Source organism: Corylus avellana, chromosome ca5 (genome assembly GCF_901000735.1).
Source record: "Corylus avellana chromosome ca5, CavTom2PMs-1.0".
Lineage (NCBI taxonomy): Eukaryota > Viridiplantae > Streptophyta > Magnoliopsida > Fagales > Betulaceae > Corylus > Corylus avellana.
The window spans coordinates 634,263-661,811 of record NC_081545.1 but is presented as its reverse complement, the minus strand read 5'-3'; the positions used below and the strand labels follow the sequence as shown (position 1 = coordinate 661,811).

The 27,549-nt window shown below is 36.4% G+C and overlaps 4 protein-coding genes and 1 pseudogene across 9 annotated transcripts in view; 3 read left to right on the top strand and 2 right to left on the bottom strand.

The window, feature by feature from the left end:
* The first annotated feature begins 3,989 nt into the window (after window positions 1-3,989).
* Window positions 3,990-6,779, top strand: LOC132180599 (disease resistance protein RPM1-like). Its single transcript, XM_059593486.1, has one exon. The coding sequence runs from the start codon at window positions 4,014-4,016 to the stop codon at window positions 6,777-6,779; it is 2,766 nt and encodes a 921-aa protein (XP_059449469.1). The 5' UTR covers window positions 3,990-4,013.
* A 1,602-nt stretch (window positions 6,780-8,381) lies between these two features.
* LOC132181280 (uncharacterized) lies at window positions 8,382-13,818 on the bottom strand. 6 transcript variants are annotated; one of them, XM_059594421.1, is made up of 8 exons: window positions 13,727-13,818; window positions 13,511-13,610; window positions 13,317-13,425; window positions 10,456-10,585; window positions 9,579-9,718; window positions 9,133-9,495; window positions 8,878-8,940; window positions 8,382-8,781 (listed from the first exon to the last, which is right to left on the bottom strand). In XM_059594421.1, the coding sequence occupies exons 2-8, from the start codon at window positions 13,543-13,545 to the stop codon at window positions 8,545-8,547; spliced, it is 1,077 nt and encodes a 358-aa protein (XP_059450404.1). In that variant the 5' UTR covers window positions 13,546-13,610; window positions 13,727-13,818; the 3' UTR covers window positions 8,382-8,544. The 6 variants fall into 6 exon arrangements, with proteins under 6 accessions (XP_059450404.1, XP_059450403.1, XP_059450407.1 ...); XM_059594420.1 differs by having other exon boundaries at window positions 13,511-13,607; XM_059594424.1 differs by having other exon boundaries at window positions 8,878-8,925; window positions 13,511-13,607.
* A 1,076-nt stretch (window positions 13,819-14,894) lies between these two features.
* Window positions 14,895-21,110, top strand: LOC132182977 (protein ACTIVITY OF BC1 COMPLEX KINASE 7, chloroplastic-like). The gene is made up of 18 exons (XM_059596358.1): window positions 14,895-15,228; window positions 15,550-16,140; window positions 16,286-16,429; window positions 16,596-16,721; window positions 17,055-17,142; window positions 17,705-17,798; window positions 18,126-18,219; window positions 18,369-18,423; window positions 18,548-18,639; window positions 18,757-18,927; window positions 19,225-19,281; window positions 19,409-19,492; window positions 19,601-19,685; window positions 19,955-20,016; window positions 20,111-20,185; window positions 20,332-20,436; window positions 20,542-20,683; window positions 20,793-21,110. The coding sequence occupies exons 2-18, from the start codon at window positions 15,565-15,567 to the stop codon at window positions 20,864-20,866; spliced, it is 2,124 nt and encodes a 707-aa protein (XP_059452341.1). The 5' UTR covers window positions 14,895-15,228; window positions 15,550-15,564; the 3' UTR covers window positions 20,867-21,110.
* Window positions 21,111-22,289: 1,179 nt separating this feature from the next.
* LOC132180598 (protein ACTIVITY OF BC1 COMPLEX KINASE 7, chloroplastic-like) lies at window positions 22,290-25,607 on the top strand (annotated as a pseudogene).
* LOC132183346 (pentatricopeptide repeat-containing protein At5g61990, mitochondrial-like) overlaps window positions 24,671-27,549 on the bottom strand; it is a 10,264-nt gene continuing 7,385 nt past the window's right edge. The window contains exon 2 of the mRNA XM_059596774.1: window positions 24,671-24,835. The gene's annotated coding sequence lies outside the window, so the exon portion shown is untranslated. The remainder of the gene's footprint in view (window positions 24,836-27,549) is intronic.

Below are 27,549 nucleotides of genomic sequence, written 5' to 3'. Positions count from 1 at the left end.
AATTCAGGATCAAACTCTAATGAATTAATATCAAATTTACATACCAAAAGCCCTAATTTAATAAAGTCGAAACATAAGAGAGTATTTGATTTGAGAAATTGAGAGGGAGTCAACCACTGAGTGAGAGAGAGAGAGAGAGAGAGGGAGAAGAGAAAGGGAGAAAAAAAAAAAGAAAAAAAAAAAAAAGAAAGAGAAAGAGAGTGGATAGTGGGAGACAAAGAAATAACGTAAATAATATAAAATAAAAAATAAAAAATAAAAAAGTGAGTGCTGGGGAAGGAGAAAATAAAAATAAAACAAAAAAGAGAAAGAGGAAGTTGGCGGAGAAGGTGGGAAAAGAAGAAAGATGAGAAAAGGAAAGAAAAAAGAAGGCTGAAGCGCGAGATTTAATAAACCAAGGAGTAATGGAGGAGTTAAAAAAATTTCACATAGGGGCCGCTTATATATTTTTCTCTTAATAGTTTGAAGGGGTCCGTGTAGAATTTCTTTTTTTTTAATCCCACGTAGGGGCCGTGGCCACCTCTGGCAGCTTGGCCTCCTTGTGGCTCCGCCACTGCCTATAATCTAACTTGTAGAAAATTTATGCCCGATTTTGAAGTGCCTCTAAATTTTAAAAAGTAATGCAAGGTATTAATTTATTAGTCCCTTTCTGTCATCTCCATCCCTTACGATTTTCTTTGTTAAATCCTCACGGATTAAGCAAAAATGACAAAAATACTCTTTCATAAAATATATTTTTTTAAAAGGCAAAAAATAGTGGGAAAAAAGGACTCAGTGCCAAGTCGTGGGTTATGACCGACACACAACCATGTCTGGGTTTGGTCATGGGTCTTTTTTTATTTTTTATTTTTTTTTTATTTTTTTTATTTTTTAAAGTGTCTTGATTGTATTGAAGAATCAAAGTTTTTGAAGAATGAGTTATTCAATGAATAAAGTTTCCGAGTATCTTTCCTCTACAAAGCTGATCTTAGCATGTGAAAAACATGTTTGGAATTACGTTAGGAAATAAAGGTTTTAAAGTAAGAAAGAGTTTTTTAGAAAAAAGCTTTATTTTTAAGCTTTTTTCAAAAATGTAAAAAGTCAAAAAATAAAAAAAATAAAAAGCTTTTGAATTTTTTTACCAAACATGTCAGTTTTTTGTTTGGCACAACTTTTTCAAATATTAAAAGTATTTTTCAAGCTTCCATTTCAAACAGACTCTAAATTTTATATTTGAAGATGTTTCTTCTTCTTATTGCTACATATCATTATATTAGGCAATTGATTCAATGAATCTTGTTATTTGCTTGTAGCTCAAGTGCTAAGAGCATGTTTGAGATTGCATTAAGGAGCTTAAAAGGTACTTTTAGTACCTAAAACAATGTGTTGAACAAAAGTTTGTTGGTAAATCAAAAAACTTCAAATATACTTCTTTAACTTTTGAAAAACAATAAGTCTTTTTGGGATTGCGTTAGAGAGCTTAAAAGTATTTTTAGTATATAGAAAGATGAGCCAAACAAAAGCTGACTTGTTTAGTAAAAAATTCTAAAAGTACTTCTTTGACTCTTTTTACTTTAAAAATTATCAAAACGTACTTTTGACAAAAACTTAAAAATTGAGCTTTTGCCAAAAAAAAAAGAAAAAAAACGTTTTTTTTTTTTAAAAAAAAAAAAACTCAAAAGCTCTATTTTTCAAACACAATCACACACATGCTAAAAATAAAAATAAAAATAAAAATTTTAAAAAATTACATGAGTCATATCAATGTTTATTTTGGATGCCTTTACTATGTTTTTGTTAGGGGCAAGAGTTTGTGGTGATACGATTTTCCATCTCTAGTCTTTGACTTTCTCTTTGCTGCGGTTACGCTATCCCTAGAGCTGCCTTATTGTGCGTCTTATTACAATTTGCACACCAACACCATTAGCTCAGTTGCTCAGTTGGTGTTGTGAATAATATTGAGTTCCCTTTAGAATTAAGAAAATAGTTGTATGTCATATTAAAATGTCGTTGGTAGTAATGGGAATGCTTCCCGGCCACCACAAAATTCATAATCGAATGGAAAATGAAATCGAATAGCGGAATAAAAGAAAATAAACACAAAGGATGAGAGATTGAGGAAAGAAGAGAAAAATGTAAAAAAATTACATGGTTCGATCTATAACCTATATCTACAAAAATTTAATTATCAATCAAAATTATATGAAAATATATTATAATATCCCCACAAACTCAATGTGTAAGATTATGAAAGCTTGAGTTTAAAAAGATTTTTTATTTTTATTTTTTGTTGTTGGAGATGGCAAGTGGTTTGCCACGAAGGCCGGAGATGACGGTCAGAAACTCACTGGAGTTGGTGGCGGTTGGCGACGTTGACCAAAGATGAGCCTTTAACAACAATAGAGCTAACTATGGCGGAAAAAGTGAGGGCCGACTTAAGCCGAAATTGGGCAAACAATGGGTTCAACTATAAGCCCAAAATTGGCATGGGTCATAAAAAAAGACCAATAAAAGCCAAAAAAAAATTTAGGCCTAACAAATGGCCCAAAGATGAGCCACTTGGGCCAACTGATTTTCCTCTCTTTTTTCTCTTCTTTTTTTTTTTTTTTTTTTTTTAATTTTTAATTTTTTTATTTTATTGGATCCAACAGAGTCGACAACAAAGCAACAAACGTTGCTAGAAAGACAAAACTCACGCACGTTTAACAACTCGTGATTTGCTGCTGAAAGTTCTGTGGAACTTGTATAGGATTTTAATCAAACTCCTTACCATATAATTCTACTTAATCCCAAAGCTGAAGGGGTCGTTCTCCGTCTAAGCATGAATTACTCGGTAGCCACAGTACTGCGGAGTCGTTGCTGACAATTCTTACCAAAAAAAGGTTGACCTTTGACCAACTCTTGGGGGAGGAAACTTCATAATAGAACCCACGTAATTTCCCAGAAATGAGCCACCATTCCTATGTTTCGAGATACACCAGTTTTTTTTTTTTTTTTATATAAAAAAAAAAAAAAAATTCAATATAGAAAAGTTCAAACAAAGGGGTGGACTCCCTAACAACAATGTCCAACCAAAAACTATCGTGCTTAAAAACAATATATATTATTAGCTGAAAGTTTTCCCGGAGGAGAACAACAATTAGCAAAATCTCGATAGTAAATACAATTGTAAGATGTACTAATCAAAAGTAATTTTGTTATTATAAAGACATGTTCTTGTTTAATAAACAACATAGACCAGCATATTCTATCTCATCTCATTATAGGCTGTCTGTGAGAAAATATCAACGTACCAAGAAGTCTATAACAACAAAAGTCAAACCTCGAACCGGTTGGATTCATGAACCAAACAGTGGTGGGACAGTGGCGGGCTGTTGGTAAGCCATCATTTATCATGGAATACCAACACTTTTGTGCATATTCCCTCGTGCATTTAGTTTGGGGAAAGCTTATAATAAATTGTTGACGCGTGAATACACTTTGAGTCAATGGAAAAGATGTCATAATCATTCTGCTACATTTTCTTCAAAATATCTAATGTTTATTATTTAATCTCAAAAACTCACCATTTTATCATATTAGCTTTTTTTTCACCTAATTTTAAAATAAAAATGAAGGAATGGCCAGCGGTGGAGCTACCACCCTTGGCCACCCCAAAACCCACCATGGAGTAGCTTTCAAGGGGTTAAGAGTGGCTCGCAGGCCACCCCAACACTCATGGGGTGGCTTTGTGGCCACCCCAAATCCCCCAATGGTGTTGGGGTGGCCTGCGAGCCACCCGTAACCCCTTGGGGTTGGCCGCAAGCTATCCTATAGTGGAAAAAATGCTAACGTGGCAAAACGGTGAGTTTTGAAAGTGAATGACAGACGTTAGACATTTGAAAGAAAATGTAACGGAATATATATATATATATATATATATATATATATATAACTAAAAAATAATAAATAATAACATTAAAAAAAAGTAAGAGAGAGGAAAGGAAAAACACAGGAGAAAGAGAGGGCCGGGAGTGAGAAATTTAGGAGCAAATATGGCAGATGGTGCTGTAAACTTCTTGCTTGATAAACTTACAACTATCCTACTTCAACAGGCATCACTTCTAGGAGATGCTCATGATGGAATTGAAGAGATCAAGCTTGAGTTAGAGACCATGAGATCATTCTTAAGAGATGCAGAAAGAAGAATGGAAAGAAGTGAGTTAGTGGAAACATGGGTGAGACAAGTAAGAGAAGTTGCGTATGAAGTTGAGGATATTATAGATGAGTTCATGCATCTTCTCAAAGACAAGAAGAACCATATAAGTGGTTTCAAGGGTATTGCCAAAGACTTTGTCAACCTCCCCAAGAACATCACTGCAAGGCGTCAGATGTCATCAAAGCTTCCAAAGATCAAAGCCAAGGTGCATGCTATCTCAGAGAGAAGCAAGAGATACGATTTTGATAAGTTTGATGAAGGGACAAGAAAAAATATGGGTAGCGAATGTTGGCAGCACTATGGAGAATCATCAGTCCTTTTTGAAGAAGACGAGGTAGTAGGAATGGAAGAAGACACAGAACAAATGCTTGAATGGTTACTGGAGGATGAACAACGCCGGGCAATTATTTCAATTGTGGGAATGGGCGGTCTAGGTAAGACCACTCTAGTTACAAGAGTCTACAATGACCAAAGAATCAAGCGACACTTTGATTGCTGGGCATGGATATCTGTGTCCCAAACATATGGCATTGAAGATCTACTAAGAAGCATAGTCAGAGAATTTTTTGGGACAAAGCAAGCAGAGTTACCAAGCAACCTTGAATCAATGAACAATATGCAGCTCATGGCAATGCTCATTGGGTTTTTGCATCAGAAGAGGTATGTTGTTGTCTTGGATGATGTATGGAGCATAGATCTCTGGAGTAAAATGAGAGGTGCTTTTCCAAATAATAAACATGGAAGCAGAATTATCCTGACAACGAGAAATGAGAATGTTGCAACATCTGTTGGAATTGGATTCCGTGTTCATCGCCTTGAGCCCCTTTGTGAAAATGATGCTTGGACCCTCTTCTGTAAGAAGGCATTTTGGAATGAACCAGGTCGCCGCTGTCCTGCAGAACTGCAACCATTGGCTCAGGCCATTATGAAGAAATGTGAAGGCTTGCCACTTGCAATTGTGGCAATAGGAGGTCTCATGTGTTCAAGAAGCAAGACAATTGGAGAATGGAAGAAAGTTAAAGAAAGTCTCAATTGGCAACTTAGCAACAATCCCATGCTGGGAAAAGTGAAGGGTATCTTGTTGTTAAGTTTTAGAGATTTACCCTTCTATCTAAAACACTGTTTCTTGTATTGCTGTATGTTCCATTTTGGTTACCAGATCAAGAGGAAGAAGTTGATTCGGCTCTGGGTAGCAGAAGGGTTCATCAAAGAAAGAAAAGGGATAACTATGGAGGAGGTAGCAGAGGAGTACCTCACAGATCTAATTTTTCTAAGCATGATTCAGGTCACAGAGACTAATGCTGCTGGGAGGGTGAAGACATGTCGAGTGCATGATGTTATGCATGAACTGGCTATGGCAACATCTGAGAAAGAGAATTTCTGTACAGCATATGATGGACGTGAATCAAAGCTAGAAGGGAAAGTCCACCGCTTATCAGTATATGATAGAGGTGAAAACATCCGATTGAGTAGGACCGTTTCACACCACCTTCGTTCTTTCTTCGTCTTTAAGACAGATATGTGTACCTCATTCTCTTTGGATGAAGTATCATTGAAATTCAAATTGCTAAGGGTCCTCGAACTACAAGGGGTTCCTATTGAAACAATACCAAGCACATTGGTCAATTTGTTCAATCTGAGGTACTTGAACCTAAGAGGTACCAAGATTAGTAAGTTTCCCAAGTCAATGGAAAGGCTACAGAACCTACAAACCTTGGATGTACGTAATACTAATGTGAGAAGGTTACCAAGTGGAATATCAAAACTACCAAGATTGAGACATCTATACATGGGTTTCAACAATGATCAGAATTCTGAAACATCCAATATTCCTAACAGCATACAGGCTCCTGCAGGAATATGGAATATTCGAGGCCTACAAACTCTAGCATGCATTGAAGCAGAGGAAGAGTCAATCCAACAAATTGGGAACTTGACTGAGCTCAGAAGGCTGGAGATCAAAAGGCTTAGAAATGTTGATGGGCCAAAGTTGTGCACTTCCATTCAAAAGATGACAAACCTCCTTCGTTTAGGTGTGACCGCAGCTAACGGGGAAAAACTTCAGTTGGAAGCCTTGTCTCTGCCTCCACCATTTCTTCAGAAGATGGAATTGGTTGGGCAGTTGAATAGGTTGCCTCACTGGCTTGGTTCTCTGGCAAACCTCTCACATTTGTACTTAAGTATGTCTTGTCTCCAAGATGATATTGTTTCTTCTCTACACGTACTGTCTGCTCTAGTGTTTCTTGAACTAAAGAAGGCCTATGATGGGAAGCTCTTGCACTTTGAGGCGGGATGGTTTCCTAAACTCAACAAACTCAATATTGCGGAGCTTGCACAATTGGATAGTCTAGTAGTGGAAGAGGGTGCATTGCCAACCATTCGGGAGTTAAATCTAATTTATTGTCCAGAGCTAAAGATGTTGCCTGAGGGCATTGAACATCTGACTAACCTCAAGAAGTTACACCTGGAGCACATGCCAGAAGAATTCATAGGAAGGCTGCGGGATGATGCAAATCAAGATCAAGCAAAGGTACGACACATACCCACAATCAAACTCGTATATTTAAGGGGACAAAATCGGGTAGTTGAAACAGTTCGATAGTCAAATGTGAGCTATTCCAAATATAAAATAAAAATTACCTTCATTCTTCTTGTTAAGGTAATCAATTGGCAGTAGTATACCTCTAGTCTGGTTTTGCTGCGGTTTTGACTGTGCAATGTTGAGGCCAGGACAGGAATATCAAAGTAACTTGTAATCCTGGGTGGCACACGTCCTTGCCCACAAAGGGAAAAAGAAAGGAAATTTTTTTTAGGTAAATCAAAATACTAAGGAAGTTAACTAATACTTACAGATTCATTCAATATACTCAGAAATAATTCCATCGTAAACAACAAATCATAGATAATGTTAATTTTTTTGTCTTTCCAAAATTTGAGAAAAAGAAGGAATTTTTTTTGAATCTTACAACTCTAGAGGCTTGAGGGGTCAGAATCCTAATATTCTGTCTCTTTGTCTTCTCTGTGCTACTAATCCAAGCAAAAACAAAGTAGTGTACAATAATCCTACACAATTCAAAACTTTATAGCAACGTGTCAACAATTTTTGCAGCGGATGGTGTGCACATGAATATCATAGAAAAATGCTACGCATCTAACAAAAAGCTAAAACATACATGCTTAACAAGTAGAAAGAAAGTAACATCTTGCAGTTCTCTGCATACTATTGTGAGTTATGAAACTTCGAATTAAAGGACTTATATACAATCAAATGAGACACAACAGTGAAAGATATTAGTGAAGCTGCTAGATATGCAGATGTAATAGGGTTTTTTTTTTCTTCCTGTTTTATCAAATTGTAAAGCCTGCTTTCCCTTTCAAGACAGTACTTTCAGCATAAAGAATGCAACTAGTTGAAGCTGCTTCAAAACCAAATCCAAGCCAATGCAATAATGGGCATTTTAACCAACACATTCTTCTACAAGAACAAGAAGTTAAATTTTCTTGCACGTTTCATGGGCCTTAGAACAAGTACCTGAAGACCTCTGTATATGACAATCTCAATTCAACTAATGCAGGGGATCCTCATTAGTTGGCAATACGCATAAAGGTTGTCTAAGTAGAATGAAAAGTTGCACTTCAAAAAAAACTGCCTATTTTCAGGATTCATTTCAATTTAAGAATGTCCTTTTGCAGGAGCATTCCTAGTGAATTAGCAAAACTTTAGCCAAATTTTAGCTAGAACACCCACTTTTTCTATTTTAGCTAGCAACTTTTCAAAAACACCCCACATTCAACTCTCTAAATCTTTATCTTCTTCATTTAAATATTCTTTTTTATTATTTTTATTTTTATTCTTTCTTTACTCTTATGGCAGTTGGAAGGTATATTCTTATGGAAATTCATTCCTCTTCCATTTTAGAAATTATTTTTCCTTTTAGAGCATTCCTCTCCCTCCAGATTTCAACTATGTATAGTCTGCTTTAGAGTCTTGCTCTGCTTTTAAACGCTTTTCCTCGACTCAACTTATTACATGTCAGATGATGTCTCTGATAAAAACTATGTAATCATAAAAGAGAAGGAAAAAAGTTTCTACCCCTTAACGGAGCAGTTGCACTTCCGCTGCTTAAGAGAAATCCAACAATACCAAGTAAAACAGTGAATTGATCAGCCTGCATGCAGCATTGTGAATTATGAACTGCCTATATTGAAAAGTTACAAAGGCATGTACCATTCCTTAAAATAATCTCTCTTCTTTTTCTGTGTTGGTACAATTGGATATATAGTAAAATGGGAGCTTAAGTGACAAAGTGGATGCACAATTCCTTGAACAATCTCTCCTCTTTTCCTTTTTTGGTGCAATTGGATTTTTAGTAAAATGGAAGCTTACATTTGCTTACAGTATGATGCCTACCAAAACTGGTATTGGGGCAACCTGATGGTAGCCGTAGGTGCTCTTCACTATACTTAACAGTTACAAGACACAGCCCATGAGGTGGTGCAGCCAACGCATATTTAGCAAGCTCCTTGCGATCTCGACTTGCCAAAATCATGGGAACAATATCACGAGGAAGTGCTTCCTTCCCAATTTGCAGCAACAGAGCAACCTGAAAAAGTTAATGAACAGAAAATTGCTTACACCTGAAATGCATAATACAATAGCAATCACAATTTCAAATGGAATTCAGGGAAAAATTATTCACCATGTTCCGCACTTGTCTATATAAGAAACCTGAACCTTCAACTTCTAACTGCAAAAGAGCTCCCTAGACAATAATGCAACCAACTGATCAGTTTTGAGACCTTGATCAGCTAAATTCAACACATGTAATGGTAATACCTTTCTGGGCCTTTTGACTAATATCAAGTTGAAAAGGGATTAAAAAAAAAAAGTGGTGAAGTTCTGAGGTGAAACAGATTTCATTAACGCAAGACCAGCTATGGGGCTTGACAATTACCATTTCAATGACGTCAAACCGGAATATAGTCTTCACTGGATCTGGCACTCCATCGTTGTGAGATGCATTAACAAAAGCAGAGAAGTCATGCTTTCCAACAAAATAGCTTGCAGCCTCTCTCATGACGACAGTATTAAGTTTATAGATACTGTGATAAGCATAGCGACGCTGAAATGGGTCCATGATGGAGTCATTATATATCTTGTAGTGATAAACCTTGCTTTTTGCTGAGAAACGAGCATGGAATTCAGGCACTGCAGGGCTAATCTCTCGAACTCTGATATCGGAGGGAAGAAGACCATTCAAAGCTGCGTGAATACTTGCCAAGTTATCATAGTTGAAAGGTGTAACAAAGTGTGCCACCTGAAAGCTTAATTTGGTAATAAGCATGTGGTTTAATTGATGATGAATGCTAATTGAATCCCATAGGAGTAACAAAGTCAGACCTGAGCCCAGGCATGAACTCCCCTATCAGTTCTACTTGCACCAACCAAAACAAGATCCTTCCTTTCCAACTTGGTTGCTCGAGTTAAAGCCTTTTCCAATGTGCATTGTATTGTGGGTGGAGACTGCTGATATTGCCAACCTGAAATAAACATCACAATGTGGTTCAAGAGCATAAAATGGGCAATGATTATGCCTAGTAGCTAGTAAATTCACATACAGAAACAAATTTTGTAATGCATACTTTCACCAGTTAAGACACTAATTATATCTGAATAATTCAAAATTTCTGCCACAACATTTGGAGTCCAGTACACAGCAACTTTCACAACATTTCCCAACTTTTCTTCAATTACTACTGTGTTTGGCCTTGCGATTTTGCCGGCCAGACACGTTTTTAAAGAAAATTGCAAAAAGTGTCTTGTTTGGAGGTGCATTTAAAAAATGACGGTTTGAACAACAGGCGAAGAGCACATTTTTTAAAATGCACGATTTTAAAGGTCGGACCTCGATTTTACCAAACACTTAACTGTATTTTTTTTTTTAAATCGCATTTTCATTAAATGTGTTTTGAATCATTATTTTTTCAATCACACATTTGAAACCGCTAAACCAAACGAAACTTGAGTTATTTGGTTATGTTCCACACAAATAGATATTTAGGGAAGACATTTCCTTCAAATTGAAGTTTGTTTCGAGGAAAATAATAATTTTTTTAAAAAAATAGCAAACGCGTTTAGAAGCAGCTATTGGTGAAATGATGAGTAATTCACCAAAGCAAAGCGAACTTATACTACTAATTTAGGGATTAAAAACAAAAGTGAAGCTAGTGGCTTTGAGAACGAAACAGAGCCAAAGAGCAAAAAGGAGAAATAAAACCTGCATAATGGGTTCCATCATATGCTATAACCAAACGCCACTTATACCCAGCTGCAGCAGAAACAGTTGGAGTCATCGTAATATGGTTGGGATCCTTTGCACCACCACCACTACCCACCACCGTCTTCTGCTGAAATACCCATTAATTAGAGCTCCACATGATTATGAATCAGCATCATCATCACACACAGAGAGAGAAGTAATATTACCGAGGTATTATTATTGGGTGAAGAAGCAAATTTCCTTTGCTCTGTTGAATAAAAATTGGAGCACTCAAAATAAAGAGTACTACTTTTATTGGTTCACTTTAACAAAAGCTTAAAACTATCATGTAAGTGTTTTACACATAAACACCTTCACCAATAACAACACCTCACACAAAAGAAGGACAACTCATCACCTTCACTTAAAGAAAAACAACTCAACAATTCACCTACAGAAAACAAGACATGGCCAGCACAAAAGACAGATTGAAAAATGCTGTAGCTGGAAACTTCAGTTGGTCACAGAAACTTCAAGAATGGAGGTTGGCTGGAAATTTTAAGATTAAAGCTGGTGGCTCAATCGGTTTAAGGAAAATTTGTGAAGTATGAGCAGGAGGTTGCAAGGCATTGGCTGGAAGTTTCAAGAAGGCAAAAGAAAAACTGGGCTAAGTCGGTTACAGAGAATTTTCCAGTGAAAGGGAGAGAGAAGTGCTGCTATGTTCAACATGCTCTAGCATACATGTTCTGGTTCATCCCATGCTCACATTAAATCTTTAAAATCTAAAGGCACAACTGTTTTATAAAATGTTTTTTTTGAAGGCATAGACATGCCCTCGTACCTGACAATTCAAAACCAACATATCTTAACAAACCAACATTTTTCTTAAGCTTGATTTTTTATTACTTAGCATCAATCCCATGTAGGGAAAAGTGAAGGGTATCTTGTTGTTAAGTTTCAAAGATTTACCCTTCTATCTAAATGTTAGTTTTTAGGTTGGCTGATTGTATGTCCAAAACACTTTAGTGTAATATGGTTTCAATTAGACACCGCTAGTTTGAACTGATTTAGTGTAATGGTGTTAGTTTTCATTTAGTTCAAATTTGTGTTCTCAGTTTGAACTGAGAATATACCAGTTCGAACTAATCAGTAAAAGAAGCAATCTCAAGTTAGGCAGAACCTGCTGTTCCAAACTTTGTCCTAAATCAGTTTGAACTGATAGTGTTCTAGAGGTACCAGTGCTCACCATTCCAAGTGCCGTCCTAAGTTGGTTCAAACTGAAAAGTTTAAAGTATGGCAGAAGTTGGTGTCCTAAGTGCCATTCCAAGAGTGGTTCAAACTTTATCAGTTGAGAAATACTTGAAGACCTTTTAGTGTCTGCCATTCCAAGTTAGTTTGAACTAGGACTGTTTTGAAGATAGTTCAAGTCTGGCAGGTCATTCCAAGTGGCATTCCATTTAAGTTTGAACTGAGGACTTACAGAATGTGTCGTCCCAAGTGCAATTTGAACGCATTGCCAGAAAAATCCTTGCTTTTAGAGTGTAACCCTAGTGCAGCTCGAACTGCAAAGTACCCAGTTCGAATGCCGCCTTATATTCTGTAGAAAATCAAGGATCCTATTGTAAACTTGGAGACCAAAATTTTAAAGTCTATGAAAGACCACTCCGTGCACGATTATTATAAGACTTTTAGGCCATAGAGCTTTGTGCCAAAGAGAGGTTTCATAGAGCCTAGAGCATTCTTGTTTCTCCTCTCATAGAGTATGTTTTGTTAAACCACACAACCTCAGTTTTCGAATAAAACCTTGAGCCACCGGAGTTTCGAAATTGCAAGAGGAAGCTTGCATAGACAAATTGTCCAGAGGTTCTGGAACTACTGCAGTAGAAACAAACGGATCATTTCTTTAGAACAAGTATGGTGTTTGTTACAAAGGTTTTGTAAGCATGTTGTACTTGTAATTGGATTCCTTAAAAGCGAATGAGTTTTCTAGGTTTGGCTGTCCCAGAGTGGTTTTTCTTTTGAAGAGTTCTTCAAAAGGTTTCCACTTCATCACTCAATTACTTGTGTTTATTGATTTGCTGCTCTTATATTATTTGGTGGTCGTTTGTGGTTGATAATTTTTTAAATTCTGCGTTATTTTGTGAAAACCTATTCAACACTCCTTCTAGGTGTTAGTTGGAGTCTTTGGGCTATATTTCCATTTAAAAGATGAAAACCCTCCTTCGTTTAGGTGTGACAGAAACTAATGGGGAAAAACTTTAGTCGGAAGCCTTATCTCTGCCTCCACCATTTCTTCAGAAGCTGGAATTGGTCAAGCAGTTGAATAGGTTGCTTCTCTGGCTTGGGTCTCTAGCAAACCTCTCTCATTTGCACTTAAGTATGTCTTGTCTCCAAGATGATATTGTTTCTTCTCTACATGTACAGTCTGCTATAGTGTTTCTTGAACTAAAGAAGGCCTACGATGGGAAGCTCTTGCACTTTAAGGCGGGATGGTTTCCTAAACTCAACAAACTAAATATTGTGGAGCTTGCACAATTGGATAGTCTAGTAGTGGAAGAGGGTGCATTGCCAACCATTCGGGAGTTAAATCTAATTTATTGTCCCGAGCTAAAGATGTTGCCTGAGGGCATTGAACATCTGACTAACCTCAAGAAGTTACACTTGGAGCAAATGCCAGAAGAATTAATAAGAAGGCTGTGGGATGATGCAAATCAAGATCAAGCAAAGGTACGACACATACCCACAATCAAACTTGTATATTTAACAGGACAAAATCGGGTAGTTGAAATACTTCGACAGTCAAATGTGAGCTATTCCAAATATAAAACAAAAATTACATTCATTCGTGTTGTTAAGGTAATCAATTGGCAGTAGTATACCTCTAGTATGGTCTTGCTGGGGTTTTGATTGTGCAATGTTTGAGAATTTCCGCGACACGACCCAAACCCAATATGCGAACACGAATTGCCACCCTTAGTTCTCTGCATACTAATGTGATTTTTGAAACATGGAATTAAAATACTTATATACAATCAAAATGAGACGAAACAGTGAAAGATATTAGTGAAGATACCAGATATGCAGATGTAATAGGTTGTTTTTGATCATTGTGAAGCCTGCTTCCCTTTTCAAGACACTATTTTAAGCATAAAGAATGCAACTAGTTGAAGCTGCTTCAAAACGAAATCCAAGCCAATGCAATTAATGGGCATTTGAACCAACACATTCTTCTGCAAGAACAAGAAGTTAAATTTTCTTAGCTATGTTTCATGGGCATTAGAACAAGTACCTGAAGAGCTCAGTATATGGCGGATGTTGGCTGCGTCACATTCCCCCTCGCCACAGCAGAGAGGTAATCCTTCTACATATCTGGGACATGTTTCTTGGATAATGGATACTGAGGATGTTGAGGAGGAAGTCTGTAGGAGGTTCTTTGACGATGTTGAGGCCCAACCCATGAATGACTAACAGCCCATTCAAGGACACAATTCGTGGAAATAATTGAGGGCCTGGTTTGTTACTACAAAGTCCTTCTCTGCAACCCACAAAGTACTTACAATAATTGGGCCCGACAACTTTAGGATTGACAATACGTGTTTGGGTGTCCATTTAAATTATGTCGAGACATAAGTTGGTTAATCTCATCTTGTGTTCACAAAATCATGTCAAAATTGTCAACTTTAAATGTTACGTATCGGGTTCGACTCGTGTCGAGTCACAGATATTAAACTATATAAGTCAATCATAACTCTCGCTAATTTTATATTTAATTTGTATCGAATTTATGCGTAAGAGTGGTATTCAATAATGTGCACAAAATTTCTGTGGAGGGATATATAGTGTAAACACATGGATATTTTTGGCTACTCTTGCTTCCCGCTTGTACAAAATTATCATTTTGTGTGGTTTTGAGTTTCTTCTTTTACCCAAGTTGGCCCACTAGAAAGACTGTTTCCAAAGGTGGCCACGACGTATCATGTATTTGTGGCTTCTACGTCTTGCCCACTAGTGGGTCCATAATGGAGTCCAAAACAAAAATCTGGTCCATAATTGTATTATTATTGAGTTTAGAGCAAAAGGGTCTTGTACAAAAACCTACCTTTAGAAACTGGTGAAAATGATTGTTCGATTATATCTTTACTATTTTTGGCTTTTGATGTCATTATTTTTAATTGATCATGACTTAAATGATAGTAAATCAAAAGTTTTCTCTTTCATTATCAATTTAAAGAGAACTTTATTGGCACGAAATCATGGTCTCATCATGAGAGGAGGTTTGGTTAAGGTTAATCTTCATGTTTTAGAATCAAATAAAAATATGATCTTTCTTACTATATATTAATATTAGTACAGAAAGTTAATAATTACAGAGAAATTGAAGTAACCGATGATCACCCACGTGGAACAACGACAAATGATGAAAGCAGAACCAATAAGCGATCAACTAAATTACCGCCATCTCTCGAGGGGTTGCAGTGACTTCCACGCACCGATCAGGCAACTGATTGGCGTTAGTTGAAGATCCTGTTTACAACCGTCTTGTCGTTAAACTGAATACTCTGTGCCACACTCAACATTGGAGTGGAGAACTACGACACCCCAGTGCACTTTCCTTCTTGTCGCTCTTCCCTCAGTTTAGACGGCTCTTCTTTCTTTTTATATTATATTGTATTTTTAGGCCTCCAATAAGACCCGTCTTCCAACCAACTTCTTCACCACTCAGATTCAAGGTCAAAAGTTTGTTCATTTGGTTGAACTAGTCAAGAATTGGTGCTGAATTCTACTTACACAGTGAGTTTTTTTATCTGGGTTCTTTTGTTTCCTGTGGAAAATGATGAAATCAACATAAATCAGTGACATAATCGTTCAAGACTGAATTTGGGTTGACTTTCTTTTATTCATTTTTCCTGAAGAACTAAAGAAATGGAATACTTCAGATTTCAGTTTTTCGTTTCTGCTATGTGCTTTTCTTTTCTTTTGCTATTGACAGTACTGAACAAGCTAAGTGAGCATCAGAGCTCCTTGGAAATAATCAGATATTAGATATGGATTTGATATTGGATCTTTCACTGTTTATTAGCTTATTGTTTCTCCACTCAATGTATTGTGTAGGTATCTGTATCTTCAATGGCGGCAATACTGGCTTCACACAGCAGCTATTGCCGCAATATGGAGTCAATAAATCAAGGGAGACCACAAGACAACCTCAGTTTCTCAAGCTCGATTTCACTTCATAAATTCTCAAAGATGGATGGATCATCATGTAGTCCACCTAGGACTGACAAGTTTTACAAGTTTCAAGTGGAAATGCGACAGTCTGAATCTCCCTCAAGATTAGCTACCAATGGAAGAGCTGTTAAAATGGTACCAGCAAGTGAAGTAGTGAAAAGAAAAACCTTGTCCACTAATAAAGTAGACATAGTGAATGGTTCAAAGCAGGTTGTTAATGGAGCAAATCTTGTTAGAAGACAACCTACTCCAGCCCCAGTAAGAAAACCAAAAGTTATAGATTCTAAACAACTTCCACCAGTGGAGGACCTCAAGGTTTTGCCCTCAGATGAAGGTTTCAGTTGGGCAAATGAAAATTATAATTCCTTGCAAAGGAGTATAGATGTTTGGTCTTTTGTTCTCTCTTTGCGGGTTCGTATTCTGTTCGACAATGCAAAATGGGCATATTTGGGAGGCTTCACAGAAGATAAGCAGGTGGGTTTCTGGAACTTTTACTGTTGCTGTTTTAGTTTCTGCCATTACATTATACAAATGGTCAATATGCAATTAGTTTCCTTGGCTTTGTAGATATGTGATTTTTGTTTTGCCTCAAAGTTTTAAAAAGATTTCTTTAAATCAGAAAAACAGAAGGAAAAAAACTGCCTCATGGCTGCGAGAATGTGTGCTGCAGCTTGGTCCAACTTTCATTAAACTTGGACAGTTATCTTCAACAAGGTCAGATCTATTTCCACGTGAGTTTGTGGATGAGCTTGCAAAGTTGCAGGTACCTTTTGAATTCTATTCCCTAATTCCAAATAGGCTGCTATGTCTTCTCACGTATTTATGCTTTTAAATGCAAACATCCTGTTAGTCTATTTATTTGTTACATAGTAAACTTGAAAGTCTGATTTTCTCTTACAAAATCTATGTGATTCCTATGTATAATTCAGGATAAGGTCCCCGCCTTCTCACCAAAGAAAGCAAGAGGCTTCATTGAGAGTGAACTCGGAGCTCCCATCAACATATTGTTTAAGGAGTTTGAGGACCAGCCAATTGCTGCTGCTAGTCTTGGTCAGGTGTTTAATTCATGCCTTATTATTGCACTTTATTTGTCAACCCTTCCAAATCGTGAGAATTTTGTTTATATTGTTTCTCTTTATGTAGCTTGAAGGATGGCATAATAAAATGTGTACATTGTTTCATTGTTTCAACATTTAGACCATCTTGATACAAATCTGGAGAAATAAGACAATCTAAGAGAAGGCAGGAAAGAAACTATTTTTTTTATTGGTGGACGAATTTCTACGAAGTTATGACCATTCACAATTTCTTTAGATTGGCTCTACACATAGTACTTGTTTAAGAGTTTCGACTTTTACTGATTTAAAATTTGAGAGTCCTTTCTTTAGGTCCATCGGGCTATCCTACATAATGGAGAGCATGTAGTAGTGAAAGTTCAAAGACCTGGTCTCAAGAAGCTTTTCGACATTGACTTAAGTAAGTAATTCCCATTTTTTTTCCATTCATACCAGACCATTGTAAGTTGCTTAATATGAAATGCCATGTGTTGTTGCTTGTTTTTCCCATTTCCCTTTTCCTTCTTGTTTTTAGATGCATGGTAGACCAGTGAAGAATTCTTGTGTATTCATTCCATAAAGCATGTGTGCAGAATTGAATGCTATGGTGAAAGTAACAGCTGTGATATGAGTTGTTCTATATTGTGAGATAGAAATTTGAGGCGTAATTGGGAGTTGACTTCTTGAAAAGGGGCCCTTGATAAATGTAATTAGAGAGTTACTAAAGGTGTCTTTTAACATGCATGACTGATGGGGTTAAGTATTGTTTGACAACCCAAACCCTGTGATATTTATCCATGATCAATCTATTAGGCAGTCATCTTGGAAAAGTTCAATTGACTGGCTGCTTCAAGGTGTGGTGAAATCTTAGATCTGGCTAAGTGACACGCTTTTCATATTTGCTGCATGTATTTTTGGGGTGACTCGTTGGAATTCAGCAATTTTAGGTGTTTTTTTTAATAATCTTTGCTGCTTCCATTCAGGAAATCTGAAGCTAATTGCAGAGTATTTTCAGAGAAGTGAAACTATGGGTGGTCCAACAAGAGATTGGATTGGAATATATGAAGAATGCGCCACGTAAGTAGCAAGCTTATTCCAGTTTCTCTGTAGATTTCTTGAGATATTTATTGTAGAATTACAAGTATAATGGGACCTATCATTATGTTATCATGTGTGAACACATCATATCCATGTTAAGGTGCAACACATTCTGGTCTTAACAAATCTTATTTTAAAATGAGGCTTAAGTTGTGTTGGATTGGACCATTTTAACACATTTATTCAGAAAAAAGTTGCTTTCCTACCTTTTAATTTGAGCTTTACTAGGACTGCAGTGAAACATTTTTTTCTCCCACTGCAAGTTGTGATGCTCTAAATATTTTCTTGCGCTTGTGTTGCTTTCAGGATTTTGTATCAAGAAATTGATTATATAAATGAAGGGAAGAATGCAGATAGATTCCGCCGAGATTTTCGAAATATAAAGTGGGTCCGAGTTCCTGTATGTTTCTTGCATCAAGACTACAAGAGAACTAATTCAAATAAAATCATTGAGTTTTTTTTGTAAGAAACCATTGTGGCAAGAAAAACTGTTTTGTTTAAAATATAATGCTCGTTCTCACTTTGATAACTTTTTTTTCCCACTTCTAGCTGGTTTATTGGGATTATACTGCCACAAAGGCGTTGACCTTGGAGTACGTACCAGGTTTGAATCTGAGCTAATGTGTTTATTATGGTTCAAGATGATATGCGTTGTTCGAATTATTTAGCCAACTCATTGGTTTTTATATTAGTAATAAATGATCTTGTATTGTCACCTCTATGGACAGGGATTAAGATAAATCGAGTGGATATGCTAGATTCACGGGGCCATAGTCGGTCCCGAATATCATCACACGCCATTGAAGCATACTTACTTCAGGTCAGGACTTTCTTTCTATCTGTACCAACTAATATGACTTTCTAATGTTTGATGGATGCATTACTTGCTCCTCATATTAGTGTTTTAGTTACTGGATTTTTCTTTTTCTTTTTTCAGATACTGAAAACTGGTTTCTTTCATGCTGATCCTCATCCGGGAAATCTTGCTATTGACATGGATGAAGCACTCATCTACTATGATTTTGGTATGATGGGAGAAATCAAATCTTTCACCCGGGAGAGACTGCTTGAACTTTTCTATGCTATTTATGAGAAAGATGCGAAGAAGGTCTGCTTTCAATTTATTAACATCACCATATGAAGCAAACCAGTTATGGTTTTTTTACATTCTTTTATGAACATCTTACAAAGTAATGTTGCATTTATGCCTGACATGCATTAAAATTGCTATTTCAGCTTCAAATGACTTTAAATATTGAAGTAGATAATCATTTTTTTCGTTTTTAGAGATCATTTGTGCCTTTCTTACTAGGTAGTTTATGCACTAACATACTTCAGAAGCACTTAAGTGAAACTTGTCAGGTCTTGCTGCATTGGCTTAAACTGACAAGCAGCAACAATGCAGGTTATGCAAAGCCTAGTAGAACTTGAAGCACTTCAGCCCACAGGAGACATGTCATCGGTAACTGTCATGCTATGCCTAGCAACGTTTTGAGCGAAAGTGGTCACTTTTTCACTTTCAAGAATATTTGGGCTTCAAGAAAGAGTATGATCCATCTTAGAAATAAACTTTTTTGTGCTATTCCTAGGTAAGGAGATCTGTGCAGTTTTTCTTGGACAATTCGTTAAGCCAGACACCAGATCAGCAGCAGACTTTGGCTGCAATTGGGGAGGTATGCAAGGATTTGATTACCAACCATAAAACCCTAAAACACCTTGTTGATATACCATAAGACTTTGCCCTGCAATTGGTGATGTATGGGGTTTTTTTTTTCTGGCAGGATTTATTCGCGATAGCCCAAGATCAGCCATTTCGATTTCCATCCACGTTTACCTTTGTCATAAGAGCATTTTCAACCCTTGAAGGTGCTCTATCTCTCTCTCTCTCTCTCTCTCTCTCTCTCCAAAAAACAAAAACAAAAACTGCATGTCTCCATGGCTTTGCTTCCAATGTAGAAATTTTGCTAGTATAATTGTGAAATGTGTTTGTCAGAATGGTCCTGATATATTGGAAGTGAAGCTCTTCCTATTCAGTGGATCAGAACAAAAACTTTATAATGCTTCTTTCAGAAAAAGTAGTGTCACATTTATCTTGATGTCTCTGCTCTTTCCTAACTAACAATATTTGCTTACAGGTATAGGATACATCCTTGATCCAGATTTTTCCTTTGTAAAGATTGCTGCACCTTATGCACAGGTTCCATATGATTCAACCTTTGTTTATAAGAGTCTTTTGTAGTCTTTTAGCTATGCATTTGAAGTACAGGACTGATACTTCACACTATTCACAGGAGCTTTTAGACATAAGACAAAAGCGGCAGCCTGGGACACAAATTGTGCAGGAAATAAGGAAACAAGCTGACGATGTACTGCATCTTACTTTTGGCACCCTTTCTTTCAGTTCATTGTTCTGGTTCCATGACATTTTCAAGTGAAGCCATTTAAAGAATGCATCATACTGTTAACTGTCTATATACATTGGCATTAAGAGCATCTTTGTCTATATTTTCAGGCCAGAACCTATACCATGTCCATGCCATACAGAGTTCAGCGGATTGAGGAATTTGTGAAACAGCTAGAGTCAGGGGACTTGAAACTCCGAGTCCGGGTGCTTGAGGTATCTCTTATCATAATCCATTTCAATAGATCTAGCTGCACTCAAGAATCTTTCTTTCTATTCTGTATTTCTAACTTCATTTCTTACTGAAATAACATTTTCTAGTCCGAAAGAGCCGCTCGGAAAGCGACTGTACTACAAATGGCTACTATGTATACGGTATTAGGAGGTACCCTGCTAAATCTTGGGGTCACTTTCAGCAGTCAAGGCAGTCAAGTGATTGCAAATGGATCATTCATTGGTGCAGGTGACCTTTTGTGGAACCAGAAACTTTCACCATCAAGATATTATTCTTCTCATGCTTCAAAATCTAATTTACATCCATGTGCTGAGAGTCATTTATTTGTTAAATGCAGGAGTTTTTATGGCACTGTTGTTTAGGTCTATGCAAAGGGTGAAGATGCTTGAAAAAATTGAGAAGATGATATGATTTCTTGACTGACATGTCAATTCTGCTTTCATGTTTGACACATCTTGGTCTACATTTTTCAGTCGTCTAATTTTTATTTTTTTTTCCATAAGCATGCATATATATATATGCCTTGTACTGTACAGAACATGATTAAAATAGGAAAATGTACATATATAGGGGGGGAATTCTTAAGGAAAAAAAAATATAGAAAAATTATGAACTTAATTTGGATTTAATAAATATATATCAGCACATTTGATTTGATTTTTTTTTTTTTTTTTTCTGTTGTCAACTTCAAACTATTTATTTTCAGCAAAGTGTCACTATTCCCCCAAATAGATGTACTTTTCAGCAAAGGTCACTAGAGCTGTGAATGAACTGAATTGTAAACATTTCGAGGTTGACTCGTATATATTCGACTTGAGTTTGGTTCGTTTAATGCTTGTAACGAAAGTTAGGCTCGTTTAACTTATAAACTACGCTGGACATGTATAAAGTCACATAACTTCAAAATTTTTTAAAAAAAAATTATAATTTTAAGGAAAAAGTACACGTACGCCACTCAAACTACCATTCCATTATCAATGACCCTCTCAAACCCTCTCTTCTTTCATCATTCAAAATCCTGATCATATATTATGTAATTCTTGATTAATATTTAAATAATATATATATATTATGTAGTTTAGCTAAGAAGTACAGTAATTATTGGGTGTTGGGGTGCAAACAAGCGCTATTTGCGCTCTTTTCAGTATACAAATTAAAAATCCTACCTATCGAAATTCGTGAAGAAGCATCTAGCTGTTTGGATTAAATTCATATTCTTTTTATTATTATTATTATTATTATTGTTTTGGCTTTCGATGAAGCATCAATATTGTTTCAATATTGTATTATCAAATAAAGACAAGATCTTAGACCAATTTTTTTTTTTTTTTTTTTTCTTTTGTATGTATCATAGACCAAACTTCAAAAAAAATAAACATTCATACACGTGGGACATTTTTTTTTTCTTTTATATATACTAGCACATAACCTGCGCATTATTCTTCATAATTTAATTTTAAAATTTAAACGCATTTTCATCTTACTTTTCATGTGAAAAAATATATCATGCCTCTTTTTTATGAATACAAAATAAAACAAAATCTTTCACTAAACCTTTAATGCAACCTAATCAATCATCACATAAGGTGCAATGCTTAATATCCTTTTGGTGTTTCGAAAGTATTTAAGTTCGATTTATGCTTATTATTCAAATAAATGTTTGCTTTGTTTTGCTTTCAAAAGCATAAAAAAAACTTTAAAAATTTGTCAAAAAACGACTAAATCACATAAACAAAACAAAAAATAAAGTAAAACATAAGAGCCTTTATTTTAATTTACATTAAAACATGTTTAAATCTTTGTTCTCTTCTCTCTATTTTAAATTCCGGATGCAATGAGTTATCGGTATTGTATGCAGTACAAACGGTTTATGTGAAAGGCTATTTGAGCCCTACTTATTGGAATAAAAAGCTTAATTAGCACATATTTGAACTATCTTAATACATACATGTATGTCTGATCAATTGAGATTTAAGTGCTCTCGCACACGAGTTCTCACTATTGCAATTGCATCCCATCTCTATCCCTTTACATTATTAAGCCACCTTAATAATTATTATCTTATTTTGATTCAAGTTCATATTGTTCTACATTATTAAGCCACTTTATTTTCTTGAATTCAGATTTCCTACAATTCACTTTCTAAAATGAGAGAAAGGGTGTAGGGCTCAGAATGTCAGGGTAGGTAAGCCTTGCACCCAGCTGTGCAGGGATTACCTGCCCGGGCAATCCAAGCCCCGCACCCCATTCCAAGTCTCTCTTGGGTGTTTGTTGCTAGTGCTCTAATAAGTAATAATCTTGTGTTTGTGACTTCTATGGATAGGGATTAAGATTAATCAGCTAGATATGATAGATTCATGTGGTTATAATCGGTCTCAGATATCATCATGTGCTATTGAAGCATATTTAATTCAGGTCAAGACCTTGTTCCTTACTATACCATGATGATGTTATTAACTAGACTGTTATATGACTATTATACAACTGAGATGATGTGATACAAAAATTAGTCCTTAGATGAGCAAGCCTCGTAAAAAAGAAAAATTAAAGACTGATTTTTACTGTCATATCTTAGCAATTGTATAACAGTGCACTAAATAGTGCTATCATTTATCTGCCATTATTTAGTTTTCGTGACCTTGAATACAATGCAGTTACTGGTTTTTTACCTGCTTGTATTTCTTCATATACTAAGAACTGGTTTCTTTCATGCCAATCCTCATCCTGGAAATCTTGCAATTGATGTGAATGAAGCAGCACTCATCTACTATGATTTTGGTATGATGGGAGAAATAAAAGCTTACGCTCAGGAGAGACTACTTCAACTTTTCTATGCTGTTTATGAGCGTGATACAAAGAAGGGCCTGCTTATTTTCACTCTTTAAACATTGTCATCTGAAGCAACCAAAGTTAATTAGGGTTAAATTTAGGTCGTCTATGCAATAACATACTGCATAAGCATGCAATATTAAATGTCATTAGAAGCACTTGAAGTACAACTTGGCAGAGAATGGTTTATAAGTGAGACAACAATTAAAAGTACTGCGATCAGGCAACTAACTAAAAAATGACTCGTGGTGCTTATAAACCCATCAAGCCAAACCCGCGAAGGTACTCCATCCAAACAATTGCTGACTAAAAGGGGATCTGCAGTGACGACTCTAGTGTTATTTCTCCCCCTACCCAATTCCCTTGATATGGTGTGAAAAAAAAGAATTTGTCCCACATCGGCCAAGGAACGGGAGATAGATGAATTTATAAGTATCATGAATCTTTTTCTAGTCATTGCGATGACGTACCTTTGTGGGTTCCGCTTATAAACCACTCCCTCCAAGTAATGCTAAGTACCACATTTTCATCCCTTGTTAGGTCTTGCAGCATTGGCATAAACTGTCAAGAAGCAACCATGCAAGGTTGTCCAAAGCCTCGTCGATCTTGAAGTACTTCAATCCACAGGAGACATGTCATCAGTAAGGGTCATGCATGCAATAGCCTACCAACATCTTGAACAGTGGAATTGGTCGCTTACTACCTTTCTTCTGTTCATTCCTAGGTGAGGAGATCTCTGCAATTTTTCTTGGACAATTTGTTAAGCCAGAAACCAGATCAGCAGCAGACTTTGGCTGCAATTGGTGAGGTATGCAAGGATCATCACCTCACCAATTACCGTAGGTAGAATCATCTAAAACCTAAATGAATTGGTAATACACTGCATTTCCTCCTTACAAAATCATCTCAATCGAGCATAAATCAATCCAAAAAAAAATATTATTGCATAAAGAAGACGAGGGTATGTTTGTTAACGTGTTTTGGAGGTGATTTTTGTTTGAAAAAGTGTTCTAATGTGGTGATATAAAGGTAAAGACCGTTTTTCAATTTTAAAAGTGTTTTGTGTTTTGAATTTTGTGTTAATATGATTTTGTTTTGAGAACAGAAAACAAAAAAATATAACTGATGTAATTCTTCTGTCAGGATTTATTCATGATAGCACTAGATCAGCCACTTTGGTTTCCATCCATCGTTACTTTTGTCTTGAAGGCATTTTCAACCCTTGAAGGTGTGCTCTCTCTCTCTCTCATGGGCTTTACTTCCAATAGAGAAATCAGCTTGTGTAATTGTGAAATGTGTTGATACAGGTAGAATGATCAGAACCAAAACTTTCTTAATGTCTCTGCTTTTTCCTACTGAAATCTATGCTTTACAGGGATAGGATACATCCTTGATCCAGATTTTTCCTTCCTAAAGATTGCTGCACCTTATGCACAGGTTTCATACCTTTAATATAATTCAGACCTCATATTCATAAGAGTCTTTTGTAGTATAGCAATCATGCTTCACAATATGTACAGGAGCTTCTAGATGCAAGACAGAAGCAGCAGTCTGGGACACAAGTTGTGGAAGAAATAAGAAAACAAGCTGGTACCACATCTGAAATCTTGTTTGTTTTCCCTTCTTTCAGTTCCTTGTTCTTGTTGCAGTCATTTAAAGAAATATCTTGTAATGTTAAATGTCTATAGGCATTCGCATTAACAGCATCTGTCTTATGTATTATCAGGCCAGAACTTATACCATATCCATGCCATACAGAGTTCGGTGGATAGAAGAATTTTTTTAACAGCTCGAGTCGGGGGACTTGAAACTCCGAGTCCGGGTGCTTGAGGTTGTCTCTTTAACACTTTCAGGTGATATTTGTTGGATATTAGCACTTTCTGTTAGAGATAATCCATTTCAATAGATCTAGCTGTTCTCAAGAATATTTCTTTCTATTCTGCATTTCTAGGATCATTTCTCATTGAAATAACAAAAGATGCATTTTCTAGTCTGAAAGAGCCGCTCGGAAAGCAACTGTACTACAAATGGCAACTATGTATACGATATTAGGAGGCACCCTGCTAAATCTTGGGGTCACTTTCAGCAGTCAAGGCAATTATGTGCTTGCAAATGGATCATTCATTGGTGCAGGTGACCTTTTGTGGAACCACAAGCTTTCGCCATGAAGATAATTCTTCTCATGCTTAAAGCTCTAGTTTACATTCACCAGTTCATGCGCTGAAAGTAATTTATTTCTCAAAATGCAGGAATTTTTATGGCACTGTTTCTTAGGTGTATGCAAAGGGAGAATTAGCTTGATACATTTGAGAAGATGATATAATTTCTTGCCTGACATATCAATTCTGCCTTCATGTTTGACGCATCTTGGTCTACAGTCTTCTAATTTTTTTTTTGATAATCACACAAGCAATATGCCTTGTACTATACAGAACATGACTGCGTAATGCGGGTGGGGTTTCGCTATAACGAAAGAACATGCAATATTTCTTCAATCGAAGTTCACTGAAACATCTCTAAAGTCTAATAAAAAACAAGTGTACGCTGTGCAGCGAGCCTCCCCTCCAAAGGCAACGTAATGCAAGTGATGGTTCCACAATAACACCATGTAGTTCTTCTATTTAAAAGGTGGAAACAACCGGTGATGATTTCACAATGCAACTATCTATACGAGTTGAAAGCTGGGATGATTGAAGGTACAGCAGACATAATGATCTATCATCTCTAAGGGAGCTGGAACTCAGTATGGAATATGAAAGTCATTTTTGGAAAGCACACAACAAGACATTCGTAATCATGTCTGGTGTAAAAGGGCAGAAGAATTCTTTGATATCATAACCTTCAAAATTAACATTATTAACTAAGGAAGGAACAAGTTTCCGCCTAGAGAAGGGTATAAAAAGATCACAAACAGCAATCACGGATTCCTATTACTAAGTTTAAGGTTCAACAAGGAACTCTTCGACTATGATAACAACTGACGTAGCGGAAGACTAAGGTAACTAATCAAAGAGCAGCGTCTTTGATTCTGCAAGGAGAAGCGTCTTCGTCTTCTACCCAAAAAGATAAAAACAAGCCCGCAGGCTAAGAAAAATAAAACTCCGCAGAGTATTTGAGAGAGAATTCTCTAATTTGATTATAATTCAATTAGTTGAGTTTTACATAATAAGCAAGCCTATTTATAGAAGAGAAATACTTGTAGAGAAAGTAAACCTACTTCTAGTAGAGAAAGTAAATCTAATCCTAGTAGAGAAAGTAAATCTAATCCTAGTAGGAAAGTAAACATAATCCTATAGTAGTAGTAAACCTAATCCTAATAAGGAAAGGAAATAAAGTCCTAATAAAATAAAATAAAATCCTAATATAAAATTGACAATCAGCGGGAATCGTGGCAATCTTTCCTTTTGTACTTCCATTGTTTGAAAATAGCTAAAATTCTGATCAAGCGGCGCTGCTCCAATATTATTTTTGATATTTTCTTTATTTTCGTTTTTACCGAAAATAAAGATAAATATCGTCCTACATCAGACACCCCCACTTGAAAAAAACTCGTCCTCGAGTTTTCTTTGGGACATGGCACATGTGGCTCCTCTGAAGAAAAGTACTTGGAGAAATCTATATAGATAGAATCAAGACATGATTTTTCCTTTTCGTCTACTTCCACCAAAATTCCTCCAACGATTTCTTCTTGGGTATCATCTTCAACTTCATTGTTTTCTTCAAAAGAATCGTCAATTTTTGTGATGATCATGATGAGTTGCACCTGTGGTGTAGGTTGCATCTGTGGTAGAGGAAGTTGCACTTGTGGTGGAGAAGGTTGCATCTGTGGTGGAGAAGGTTGCACTTGTGGTGGAGGAGGTTGTAACTGTGGTAGAGGAAGTTGCACTTGTGGTGGAGGAGGCGGTAGCTGTTCCTCCATTGATGTAGTTGTTGGAATCAATGATGGTGGCTGCACATATGTTTTCTCTGATGGCAACTCCACTTCTTCAACCAACTTAACATCTTCCACAACTTCTTCACCATAATTAAAATTCTCTTCATAGACGAATGGCCTATTTGGAGAGTTATGAAGATGATTATGGACATGACGAAAGTGGCTTACGTCATCCTCACGGAATCGGTCAACATACAGATATTGAACGGGTTCCCTTCGGATCCCATAGTCATCTGGTGGTAGGAACCGGGCATTGAGTAACCGCTTCATCTTAGGCCAAGATGTCACGGGTCTTTTTCCTTCCCTGGATCGAGAGAGCTTCAACCATTCC

Excerpts from the sequence above, each read along its gene's own strand:
- LOC132180599 (XM_059593486.1), top strand. The coding sequence starts at position 4,014 with ATGGCAGATGGTGCTGTAAACTTCTTGCTTGATAAACTTACAACTATC.
- LOC132181280 (XM_059594421.1), bottom strand. The coding sequence starts at position 13,545 with ATGATCAAAAACAACCTATTACATCTGCATATCTG. Across the intron at positions 9,496-9,578 it reads GAGTTCATGCCTGGGCTCAG|GTGGCACACTTTGTTACACC; the intron begins GTCTGACTTTGT and ends TTAAGCTTTCAG. Across the intron at positions 8,941-9,132 it reads GGTTTGACGTCATTGAAATG|GGAGCTCTTTTGCAGTTAGA; the intron begins GTAATTGTCAAG and ends ATTATTGTCTAG.
- LOC132182977 (XM_059596358.1), top strand. The coding sequence starts at position 15,565 with ATGGCGGCAATACTGGCTTCACACAGCAGCTATTGCCGCAATATGGAG. Across the intron at positions 18,424-18,547 it reads GACCTTGGAGTACGTACCAG|GGATTAAGATAAATCGAGTG; the intron begins GTTTGAATCTGA and ends CTCTATGGACAG. Across the intron at positions 19,686-19,954 it reads AGCATTTTCAACCCTTGAAG|GTATAGGATACATCCTTGAT; the intron begins GTGCTCTATCTC and ends ATTTGCTTACAG.